Genomic DNA, 13,899 nt, shown 5'->3' with positions numbered 1-13,899 from the left:
AAATGCTTTGTAAAGTTTTTATTTTTGTTTTTACCTTCACTCACACACATACACAAACACATTATGTATGTTTTTCTTAATACAGAACAATATAACTCCATTGCATGTAGCATCTAAATGGGGTAATCAAGGTGTAGCTGAACGTTTAATTACAGCTGGTGCGGAACTTGACTGTCGTACACGTGATGGATTGACACCATTACACTGTGCTGCTAGATCTGGACATGATACAGTTGTTCAATTATTATTAAGTGCTGGAGCACATATCTCTGCTAAAACAAGGGTAAGATTTAAAATTATTTTCAATGGTGTATTTATGCAGTTTGTTTTTTTAATTCAAATGTTTGTTGTACAGGATTTCTTTGTAGAAAAAAGAAATCACTTAATGTTTTACTCAGTGGTTCCGAAGTTTGTCTTGATTTATTTGGACCAGTCAAGTTCAGTATTTTTAATGATTCTTTGATAAAAAATATATGATTGAATTACTAGTATATGGATGTACATTTGGTTACTTTTTCTAATGTTTTCAAATAACATTCAGATGAAGATTATATTTTTCTTTACATCATCGGATAGCATCAGAAGTTGTTTAATAGATGGTAATTTCTATTGTCGTTAAAATTGAATGGTGTAATTCTAAACACTTTACGAATCTGTCTTATCTGATACTGCTGAGAAGTCTTATACTAGGACGAAACAGCCATCCACTGTTTCCAGGCTTTCAATAGCTTAAATCAACCATTAAAAATTACTACAATCTCTATTAACCCCTATTCTAGTCATAAATAAAATATGCACACAAAAAATATATTGCATCAGTTGATATATTAGTCCAAAACAATTAAATTTCACCACGATGTATTTATTCAATAGTTTTCTTCACGGATTGATATAATAAAGACAAATATGAAAAACTAGAAAGTAGTAGAAAATTGATTCGTCCAATTATCGGAATCTTTAGCAGCATGCATTTACAATCCTTTCAAGACTCGAACCCAGGACTATCATATCACCCACTATAGGCATTGAAAGATGGTTTTGCACCATCAAGAGTTGATTGAAGTGAGAAATGTAAAAAAAATATGTGACCAATCGCTCGTCACGAGATCTAGAGGTTTTGCGTTTAATACTTGATGAAGTCATGGATAGTCATTGACGAGGAGTTCTATGTAGAGGTAAAAAAAATTGTCCAATACTTCTTCATTTCCATTGGTTGCGTAGTTAATGTCACTTTTGGATGTAAATAGTCAGGAATTCAATTATTAAAGAAACAATTCTAGATGTTTATGCATTCAACAATACTAGATAATATTGTTTTCATGTACACAATTTAATAACTTTGAAATGATCAAGTGATAGGTACTTTTAGTTTAAGAAACAAAGATCTGTTTATCATAATTTGCAAATGATTTTTTAAGAAACTTTATACAAAATTTACATCATGTTTTTATTCAGACAAATTGTTTATTAAATATTTTAGTAATAAGAATGAAGTCTTACATTTGTTTGTAATAAACAATGTATCTAATCAATAAAGCAGCTTTCAACTGTTTCAATCATGTTATAAATGTGGAATACTGAAATTCTATGTTCATCTGACATGAATTTTTTTTACTGTGGAGAGTGTGATATTGATAGCACTAGCTAATCTTAACACTTTCTACATTTAGTTAGTCGTTCGTAAGCAGCTTATTACCTGATACATATGTGAATCGATTCAACTTGATACACTAATTCAATACAGAGAGAAGAAATTGCCAAGAAAAATATCAAAATAGAAGTAGTATAATTATCAGTGGCATTACAAAATATTAGGCGAATTTGATATAATTCTAGAAAAATGATTGTTTGCAGAACGACAATTATAAGGACATTTAAAACTCAATATCTAAGGCAAGATGAAGAATGAATGCATCTGTGTTATTGAGATTTATTCTGAACCGTGTTATCCAAAGTCTCCAATCATTGGTTACGATATTTTTACAGATCCGAATATGTTAGTCTTCATTTACTAACGTTTCTGAATTCAACAGTTAATGACATTATGGACTGATTTCATCCCCTGGTTTTGCCAGTCCCTATTTTCCTTCACCTTACTGCTATACTGACAAGCATCTCTACTTTAGTACAATTCAAGTTAGCTTATCTGCCAATAAACTTAAATCAAGGATAAATAAATGACGCCAAATTATATGAGTTCGTACATGTTCTCATCATTACAGTTACTGATGAAAGGTTAAAATTTCTGCTATACATGATAGTATACAATGATACAATATTTATGATACAGAACTTGATTTTCTCTTTGGATTTCAATAAATATTCAGTTTAACAAAAAATTATTCTTAATTAAATTAATCTTAAATTAGATTTATGTAAACAAAGTGAAATTCTATGCCATGTGCCAAAACACATAAATGATGCTGATTAAGTTGTATTATTTTTCGAATTTCATAATTTCCTGATAAAATTTTATTGATTAGTTCTTTTTTTTAACACATGACCATAGTGTGTACATGTGACTAAAAAAAGGAACTGTATGAACAAATAAAGTTATTAATAGTAGTTCTACATGGAATTATAAGATCTTGATAGTCTCTATATACCATTTGCATAATAATGTAATACAGTGTATAATTGTGTTGGATGCTAATTATGTCGATAGATATAAGTAGTATGTAACACTAATCAGAAGTGGAATATGTGGTAGCAGAAGATTTTTAGGAGATTGAACTAAAGAGAACAGGAATATGAAGAGAGAGAAATTGCAGTAGCAACAGGATTGAAGGAATGATGGAGTTTGTAAGAGACAAGTGATGGAAGATATGCAAATGAAGTATTTACTGTCATAGTTTCCATATTTTATGAAGATACTTTGTAATTTTGTATTCAATAATAAATTTATTCTTCCTACCTGAGTGTTCTTTCACTACATAATAACTAAATGATTGTAAAACCACACAATCTATATGGTCAAACTAAGTTACAACAAAAATTCTTATTCGATTTAACATCGACCCATCTGTTCATTATCCTTACTTACGCATATATATATATATATATATATATATATATATATATATATATATATATATATATATATATATATATATATATATATATATATATTAGACAAAAGTACTGAAAATCAACTGTTTTTTGTCTGTCCTCTATTATTTACAGTTATTGAAACGTTTGAAGTTTAATAACAATACATATTTGAACTCTTTTTTGGTGTTGATTTATGCCGTAACTTTCATTTAGAGTGGTTTAAATTCATTACATATGGCCGCTCAAGGTGATCATGTAGATACTGCACGTTTACTTTTACAACATGGAGCACAATCTGACGATCCAACAATTGACTTTTTAACCGCGTTACATGTTGCTGCACATTGTGGTAATGTACGTGTAGCAAAATTATTACTTGAGCGTGGATGTGATGTCAATGCAAGAGCATTGGTAAGTTAACTTTGTATTCAGTTTTCTCCGCTATTCTTTAATTAGTTAAGTCAAAAAAATACATTTGGTGATTTTTTAAAAATGCAACGTTGTTTAGATTTCTTAATAAGATATACATTTTACTATGATTGTAATTATTATATTCATACTGTATTTGATTTAAATTTCAGGTGTTATCCTCCCAAGTTAATGAGTTAATAAAGTCATATTATTTAGTTTCAAAGATCTCTAGATTTAAACTACATTTCAATATCACATACGTATAAATTAACATAAGCATTGATTTATTTTTATGGAAAGAAGCTGTGTTGACAATTCATTTTTGTATTGTTTGTTTGAATCTTCCCGTTGATGTTTAGGACTGCAATTGATCAGTCTCTTATTGGCATATGTGCATCTTGTGCGAATTGCCTCGATATTGCTTTAAATCAAAAGCTTTATAAACAGAGATGGATGGTGGTTGATAGTGGGATCTAGGAAGTGTGTTTTGTTTTATTGAGGATTCGTCGGCTGGATGTACCTGCATTTGAAGCGAACGGTACGGGGATCAAGTCCCGGGGTGAACGTCAACTATGGGATGCAGTTACATTCAGCTGATGGTTCTTAAATAGGCCCGTCCTGGATTCCACTGCTAAGCATCATCAATCTTTTCTTGCACTGACAATATTTCGTTATTTTTGTCTCGTATCCAAAAATGGTATTAAGAAATTTCACTCTTTGGACGGTTGATATTTTCAAGTTAACATCATAGACTGGTCACAGTTAAACAACCGTTATAAACTATGAACTATTGGACAGCTGGTTTGTTTTAGTTCTGGACGATTCAGCAATACATAACCATTCAATGAGAATCTAGTGCTTTAGACTACTGAGCCAGCATTAACTTGCTTCCGGATTCGATTCTCAGTAGGATTGTGTATACAGACCGATGGTAAGTCTCATACCAGGATGAGAACATTTTCCAGCGCTTCCTTATTTACAGTGGTTGTATGACTGAGAAAAGCTCGTGATGTAAAATGCGAAATTCAAAAAATCTTCATAAATTTCCTCTAAATACACCTGTTATTTGTTGAAAGAAGTGTAGGAGTCACGTTACATTTATATAAGAAAATATTTTTTTAACATTTAAATTAATCTATTGTGTATTTAATTATCAGTTGGGATGACAACGAAGGTGCGAATAGATTTGATTAAATAAATAAAAATTAAAAGAGATACTTGATGATTAATCCTTTACTCACTAAAATACATTTAATACTAAGATAATTTTTCCCAATATTTTGTAGGATGACAAAAAAACAAAAAAGCATTTACTGTAAACGAATTCTTGGTCAGTTTAGTTGACATAGCATTATTACTTAGTGAATTCAATTTGTAAGTAATAAGATACTACTTAATAATTGAGATAAATTTTGGTTAAAATTTAATTGTCGACCTTAAATAGCTTTATATCATTTGCGTTCGTTGATAACAAAACAATGCTTGAATCGGTATGAATGTTAAAGACAAGTCTGAAACTTGATAGTCCATATCATACTTAGCATAGGGGTAGAAATACATTAACTATCAAAGGAGAACTTCATTGTTGAAAATTCCTTTACTTACAACTTTATAGATATGAGACTCGAGTATCATCAATAAATATTTAAAGCGTTACTCATATGTAGGGAGTTTACTAAGTAAGTAATGTTTACATTAATTGTATGTTAGTCAATAGATTTTTTACATTTGCAATCATCAAAGTGTTTAGGACAGAATAAGAAAAAAAATTAAGCGAAGTAAATTTTCTTTTCGACGAAACCATCTACTTAAGCTGTACATTCGTATATATAGTTATATGGAAAATATATGTCTATAGAAGGTTTGCATCATAAAATGGATTCGAGACTAGATAACAAACAAGGTTACACACTAATCAATGGGTAAGGAAGAAAATAATTTACGGGTCAGATAATTGTCCAGTTGACAGAAAAAACGACAAACATAAAGGTCATGACAATAAAGTGAATAATGATCAAGAAAACTTGTATAAGGTAATAATAATAATAATAACTGATTAGAGTTTAAAATTGCAGAATGATAATTTTAAAAAATTCAATAATAATCAAATAAAAGTGCAGAAAGAAAGAAAAAAAAACACCCAGAAACATACTCATTAAGGGAATTAGGGCCAAGGAAGGATGAGAGGCTGGACGAATCGTTTTTGAACGCAAAGTTTGGGCTTGGGTTCGTTGATTGCCAATGCTTCAGCAGTGTATAAATTATTGATTCGACACCCCTTTGATAGATGTTGAATACACCAAGCCATGGTCTGTTTTATATCTCGATTGTGTTTAAATCAAGAGTCTATCAGAATAAATCATAAAGCTACAATTCGATTTGATGTTAAGCTGTGTGAATAATATGTTGACTTCCTGAGTACTGTTCTTACAATGTTAAAAATCACTTATTAAAGAACCTAAGTTGATATAATTTAATGGATTGTCATTTTTTGCTTTCAATATTCTCCTTCTTCTTCTTCTTCTTCTTCTTCTTCTTCTTCTTCTCCGTTTCCATTTCTTCAACTTTTAATTAACCTATTTCTTTATCATTATTTTTGTGATTAATTTTCTTTGTTTCTTGCACTGTATTGACAATGATTTCTATCATTATTAGAATCTTAAATCTTTAGTTATGAATTACTTTTATTTATCTATTGAATTGTTTCATTAAAAAGTGAATATGATTCATGTTTATGTAGAATTAGGAAACTGTTGAAATTCTTCTCTCTATTTATGTGAATAATTAGTTTCATATATAAAATGATTTTATTTTTCGAATTAGTTGTCACTTGAAAATTGAATTTAGTTACTAAGTTCTAATATATATACATATATCTAACTAGGTCAAAACTTCGTATGGCCTTTTCTATTTATATCAGTTTTGGCATATTAGTTATGTTGTTAACCATTACTTAATAATAATAATAATAATAATAATAATAATAATAATAATAATATCTCTATATGTTTTTATGTATTATTTTATAATGAAAATAATTCATAAAAATGCACTGAGTTGTTAGTTAGTTCAGTTTGATTGTCTTATTGACATTTGAATAAATGATGCAAAAAATATAGAGACTAAATGAATTAGGATATCAACTTCATATTATGAGATAAGAACAATTGAAACATGAACTTTTCACTAATGGTTTTTGTCAATTAACAATGGAACTATAGTAGTATATATCTTAATGATTCGTAAAAAAAACTTGTTTACATCTTATTGAAACTGGATATTCTTGAACAGTTTTTTGGTGGAGTTGAGTTCATTGAGTTGGAAGGCTTAATCGTGAAAATTTTATTCTTTCTAAAGAACATCTTTAGCATAAAATTTGATTAAATATGTTGTTTAGAGGCCTGATGACTAGACTATCCCACTTCGAGAACTTAGCTCCATCAAAATAATCCTCCTGTGCTACAAATCTTCTGACAGAATAACTGTTCTGTGGTGCTCTTCATTCGTGTTAGTTCACAATATAGTCGTTCATTATTAACAATTATATTCTGAGCAAAGACTTCCTTCTGAGTCTCTTAAAAATTTTAATTTGAAATTATTGTTTGGGAAGCTCAGTTTACTTGCCAGTTTGAAATGGATGCTCAAAAAGTCAAAATGAATGAGGATTACGCAATATAATAAAATAATTGAGGTGCAAACATGTAATGCATTATAACTTCAAGCTTATAACTGGGTTGTCTGTCATACTAACTAAGAGTGTGGGAACTCTTGTGTGTGGAAGAGAGGAGGTTTGGTTTCAAACGTGACTGTGAAGGTAAACTTTTGTGAGTTTTAATGTCGCTCGGGTTTTTATGAATCTTTAACTGGTTATTAGTTTGTAACACAATGTAGAACCACCACTGGGAGATATTATTTTAATTTTCAAGTCTTTATACTATTTAAATAAATATTGAACCTGCATATACTATTGATGACAAATGATTTATCAACTTGTAGTATACATTCTACTGAGAACTAGTAATATTGTCGAAATTGAGTTCACAAGTCAATCTAAGCTAAATCTCCATTGCAAACCTGTAAAGACTGGACAGCCGTTTCGTTCTAGCCTGGGACTTCCCAGCAATACACATCCACGATCCTTCATGCGGAATAGAACCGAGGAACTTTGGTCTCGTGTGCAAACGCTTAACCTCTAGACCACTGAGCCAGTATTCACCGGTGTTAATATCTAACTTAAATCGATCCAGTGCTTCCAGGTTTTCATTATTGGTCTAGCTTAGACTGACTCGTGAATTCAGCTATGAAAATACTACAGTATGACCATGGATGAGTTTAAGATTGCTGATATTGAAATGACTGATATGTATTGTTTACTTAAATCAAATTCAGAGTCCTTTAAATGTGCATGAAATAAGTAGTATATTTTGTAAAAAAACATGTTCCACATCTCCTACTATCATCAACATTATGTCCAATAAGTGGATATTTATCTCAAGTATCAGATAACTTGATCCAATTACTGTACATATAGCTTCTTCCGCTCTATAATTTCATTCAATTCACTTATGATTTTTAATTTCGTATAAATATAAAAATAATTATTAACCTTTTATCCTATATTACTATTTCCTACTTAATTATATCATTCCGTATATTATGTAGGCAGTGATTGAATGATTGGTTTGAATTATGGTTACAATACTATGTCTTGTGATCTAAGTTACCCATATTTATTTTGATGATTAATTGAAGAGACTATAATTTATAGACGAACCAGTCAGATATAAGAAAATGAGTCATGGATTTTGGCGCGAAATTCATTCATCCATTTGGCTAAATAATGTTTTGACATTTTAGCTGATGTCAGTTTGTGATTGAAACCCTAAATTTAGTTCCTCACTCTGACCATCAACTGTAAATCATAATTTTAATTCCTCACAATGTTTTATTACCCTCATTTAGTTCTAATTCGTGGGTGGACATTCTCAAAGTCGCTGAAGCGTCGCACAAAGGTCTTCCATAAACTATAGTTCCATTGATTAATTTACTAATTTCATTGGAAAATAAAGTGATTCAACTAAGCATTACATACCAGTCATGTTAAGATAAATAGTCACATCACTAAATTTATAACGTGTAACTTTGAAATATATATTTATCTTAAACTTACATATTCCTTTAAATCATTAATTTGCACTTATATCTGTTGAACCTGATGAGAATTTGTTGGAAAGAATATTCCTTATTTATAAATGCATATATGTGTATTAAAGTAGTATATTGTTTAAACTTGTTTTAGAAGAGTACAACTAATTCCGGTTAACTATCAAAATAATCTATTCACTACTCTGATTTGAGTGAAAAAGAAATGATATACAATTCAATCCTAAATTTAGTATAAATCCGTTTGGTGTTTTAGGCCTTCATAACAATTTGTACACTAATTATTGACCAATTTTGAGAAATAATTCTCTGGCTCATCATGAGAAGCTATGACCAATCGAGTTCAACCATTTTGGGTATGTACCGGTTAACTACTAGTGAAATTGATAAAAAGTTGTTCAGTATCGCAAATTAATTGAAGCTACAAATATAAACGACAGAATACCATCACAGTGGTCTAGAGACTAAGAGTTTGCTGAGCGACTTGAATGTGTAGGGTATGATTTCCGGTAGGGTTGCAGGTGCGGATTGTTGAAAATGGATAACATAATTGTCTAGTGCATTCCAGCTTTTAGTGATTGTCTAATCGAAATCGACTGATGATTCAAATTATGAAACTCAACAATCTCCTCTAACGTTTTATACTAAGATTTATTTATTCAAAATTAAAATGATTACATTATTTTAATACTCTATACTACAGATTAATAAATTCAGTGACATCTCACTATATGAGTTTATAGTTTTTTCTGAATGTACAATCCTATCTTACTTCAGTCCTTTCAGTCTATACAATCGTACAAATCATTTGTAGTAGGGTGCGTTTTTTGTAAGAAATGCCAATTACAAATATAACACTAAATATTTGAAAAAATACTGATTGATTTTAATACAACCACTTCTATTACTTACCTTATTTTTTTAAGTAGTAGACCTTAACTCATAACAGTTAGCTGAGTGCTTATAATCACTCTTTAAATTATATAATTTGTAAGAAAAAAACATGAAAGAAAACAAAGATTGTTGTTTACACTACGATACATATATATATACAATATATATGTCCTCCCTAGTACTTTTTTCTTTACCTTGTTGCCCATATATACTGCTATTATTTAATCATTTAATCAATGCTATGCTGATTCAAGTCAAACTAATTCTGTTACGCCCAAGATTGCATTGTAAGACGACTATCCTGATAAGTTTGGGATTTTTTATGCATATATTCTTATTTCTTTCTGCTCCACTTCCTAGTGTTACTATCGTAATCCCAAATATTATTAAATAATTCATGCGTGCCTGTGTGTGTATGATTGTAGTGTTATGCACCGTTTATCTGTTGAATTTCTAGCTTAAATAACTTATCTATATTTTAATCTAGTTACACTTCACTTATTTACTTTAATGTACCACTGACAGATGAATAAAATATAAACAGCATTGTGAATGGGATATGTAGACAAGGGAGAATAGTTAAATTTATAAATTGTTATACATGACTGGGAATATTGATTTATCCTTAGAACTTCATAGCAGACTAAGAATTATTCAGGTTATATTTGAAAATATATTTTTTCATAAATAATGGTTTTGTGAAAATGTTTTCTAGAGTTTACAGATGATCTTTGTCCCAAACTAATTCTACTATAGATTGATATTCATTAACTACAAAATAAAGAAACGATATTACAATGAAACTCTGACTTGTAAGGTAAACTTGTTTAGCGATGAGACCGTAACTGAGTGGTGACATTGTTAGAAAGATCTCATTGTATCACAAATTAATTGAAAATTTTTGAACCACAGAATTCATTGTTCTACATTTAAAGTATTTGATATGAAACTTGAAGTTTTTTTGAGGTTCATTCTTAGTCTTATTTGAGGGTATGTATCTTAACATTGTCCCAAAGTAGAACAAAATAACTGTCTGTATAATTAGTTGATCGAGTGGCCACATAACAATTTGGTCGATCGGTGTTAAAGGACAAGACGATCATAACATTGGCCACTACTCAGTCACCAGTCATAATTATCTCAGCCTCACAGGAAGATAGTCATTGTCCAAATAGCTTTGTGATAATATCTCATACTATGAAGCTGGGTTATTCAAGTTAAAATCCCAATGGGATCATTCGTTTCCTGCAGGTCACAGGTACAAATTGCTGAAGTGTTCCAAATAACACGAAACGTAGGTTTGGGATTTTTTATCGATCATCTCTAACCATCTCACACAACTATCTACTAATTCTTGGTTTTCAGTGATTCTTCAGCTGATGTTATTCTGCGATAAATACCAAATCAAGAAATTTGATTTTCACACTTAATGATTGTAATAGATACGAATATCTCTTTTGGATATTATAAGATATGATTAATATAGATTGTTTTGTCACTTCCCAAGGTCACTTGACCTCAAACAATTTGCAATTGGTAGGTTAGAACAAAGGATATCAAATGTATAATACTTTTATTATTATGAATATCATTATCATTTCTTTCCTATCATAACCTGACAAAAAATTTCCAGTTATCCTATGAAGTGCTTATTTTTCACAATCGTGTGAATTATTCATCTAAAGGAAAACATTGGTATTCGATTTTATGTGCTTGCATATATCAATAAGAAAAAATTGGGATGATACATATGTTTCATTTTATTTACAGTTTATCTTTTGGTGATATTGAGTGGCATGAATTCTAACTTGTACTTTTTAATTGGTTGACTTTTTCTATTCTGTAAACATTGTTCATAGATGACTTTTTGTTATTTATTTATTTTCAGAAGGGGTTTTGTTCAGATTTTAGAAATTTCACTGGTTGAAATCATGAGTCAATTGAAGCTAGACAACCATGGAAATTTCTAAAATCTCCACAAAACCCCTTCTGATAATAATCATCTGCTCACTAGTGACTGACCTCAAGAGGCACTCCTGGAGTTCTAGTGAGAAGCCGTTACCCGTGGATTTCAACCAGGTTGGTTGTGAGATATCAACTCACTGAAGACAATGGTGTACGTTGGCGCAACTTCGTGGATTGGTTGAAGTTAGACATTAACACCGTTGGATGCCGGCTCAGTGGTCTAGTGGTTAAGTGCTTGCGCGCGAAACCAGTAGGTCCTGGGTTCGAGTCTCTCAGGGGGCGAGGTCGTGGATGCGCACTGCTGAGGACTCCCATACTATAACGAAACGGCGGTCCAGTGCTTCCAGGCTTTCCATGGTGGTCTAGCTTCAATTGACTCATGATTTAAATCAGTGAAATTTATTTATTTATTATTATTATTCATGGGTTTATTCAATATTATTTTTTTGGTACAGAATAAAATTCTCAGCACAGAGTATTTCAACAACTTTCCGTTTCTTATTTCTTGATCGATCCTTGGGATAAATATTGAGTGATTGCCAGTTAGATGTTAACATTTCAGTGCATATTGCCAGTCGTCACTATGTTTCCGATTGTACATTTTTGTAACTTGTACAGAGAATGGTTGTAAACGTTTCACAAAAGCAGCTGAATAGGTTATGAGACTAATAGGCATAATGATTTATTAAAATAAACAAAAAAAATACAGATAACTTGTTGAAATATCTAAATGGGAGGAACAGGTAGCCGAGATATTCAGGCAGACCACCAGATTATTATTGTCACTATTTTAATTGTATTTCTGATTGTTATTGTCAGTAACCATCGGAATTTAAATTGTTTGTCCTTAGCTGAATCTTAATGAGAATAAATAAGAATACTATTTGATTCAGGTTTCAGAAGTTATCAACTAGACCACACAGTAATAATAACTATCTCTTACGTAATATGGATTATTTTCTATTTTATACTTCAACTCCTTGAACTTAGTCCCGGCACATAAATAAAACTGTCTTAGTAATAGTTGATTTCAGCGTTAAAATGTTAGTTATTACCTCATGAATTCATATTCTTTCTTACTAGAATATTTCTTTTTAAGTGATTGGATAGAAGTAGGGTTTCAAGTACATGAACAATAACTGGTATAACTCGAAAGTAAGGTCCTAAAATCTTAAATTCATCAGAACTCTATATTAAAATGGTTTTATTCAATTTCATCTTTATTTTTTTCTTTGAATTAATTAGTATCTCTTTATTCATCAATAATGCTGTTACTAGTGTTCCTTTTATAAATTTTCTTGGCTAGACATTTTCATTAGTTTTAGTGAGTAAACAAAATTTTTTTTAGAAGCACTAATTTTAGTGTAAGTAGAATTTAATTGTGTGATACAGTTGAATTATTTTGAATTGACATTCAAATAGAGAGCTTTTAAGCTGCATGGTAATAACATGTGTACCTGAAAGAATCACTCGCTAGTATTTGCATTTCAGTTTTATATATATATGGAAATTTCATTGCAGATTGATATTATCTGCTAAGCTGCTTAAAATTGGGAGGGTATTTGACAATTGTGTCATATTAGTTCAAGGTTTTTTCTGTAGTGTATCAGCATTTTTCTTTATAACTTTTAGCCAAGCACCTAGCGGTTTAGGATCAATTGTAGTAACATTTCACATTTAAGTGGAAAATTAATTGTTTGTATTTAAAACACTACTTGATTCTTTGTATTGCGTTACATTCATCTAATATCATCATTAATTACTCACTCATTTTCGGAATTTTTGAAATTCATCAGTTGAAACTTCTCATTATAACTTTGAAGATCCATTTTGAAGTTAGTCATTGGTTAGCATACTCTGATGGAATATTAATAATATACGATGGCCAAATTACATCCTGGATTGATTGCAGTCAGAAATGTGTATTACTGGATCTCAAACAGATGGTTTAGATGTTAAGCATTTAATGGCAAACCTATGAAGTTCTTGATTTAGGTTCCTGACTGGGTTGTGAGTGTAAGAAATCCCATACTGGGACTAAACAACAGTCTAGAGCTTCATGGTGTATAACAATACTGCTACAATTAATACGTAGCAACTAATAACTACATTTATGAATAAAGAAAAGTCTGCAATAACTAAAAGTTTTATTATTTTCCTCTTTTGCTTTGTTAGAATGGATTTACACCTTTACATATCGCATGTCAAAAAAATCGAATTAAAATTGTTGAACTGTTATTGAAATATAATTGTTTGATTCAAGCTACAACAGAGGTGAGTTATAAAAAATAATTCTTTTCTACTTACTTATTCAATTATGTAAATTTTTTCGAGGCAAATTTTTCAACAGCGGCTGACATTATGAAGATTCGTAACTCAGGTAGATGCATTGGGTGGTGTTGCGTTCTCTGAACC

General features: G+C 30.4%; 1 protein-coding gene across 2 annotated transcripts in view; it reads left to right on the top strand.

Annotated features, from left to right (window-relative positions):
• ANK2_13 (Ankyrin-2) overlaps nucleotides 1–13,899 on the top strand; it is a 98,146-nt gene that overhangs the window by 16,499 nt on the left and 67,748 nt on the right. For both annotated transcript variants that reach the window (XM_051217514.1, XM_051217513.1), the window contains exons 6-8: nucleotides 86–283; nucleotides 3,265–3,462; nucleotides 13,660–13,758. In XM_051217514.1, the coding sequence (XP_051064932.1) occupies nucleotides 86–283; nucleotides 3,265–3,462; nucleotides 13,660–13,758 (495 nt within the window). The remainder of the gene's footprint in view (nucleotides 1–85; nucleotides 284–3,264; nucleotides 3,463–13,659; nucleotides 13,759–13,899) is intronic.

Source organism: Schistosoma haematobium, chromosome 5 (assembly GCF_000699445.3).
Source record: "Schistosoma haematobium chromosome 5, whole genome shotgun sequence".
In the NCBI taxonomy this organism is placed as follows: domain Eukaryota; kingdom Metazoa; phylum Platyhelminthes; class Trematoda; order Strigeidida; family Schistosomatidae; genus Schistosoma; species Schistosoma haematobium.
This window is presented reverse-complemented; position numbering and strand designations above follow the sequence as displayed.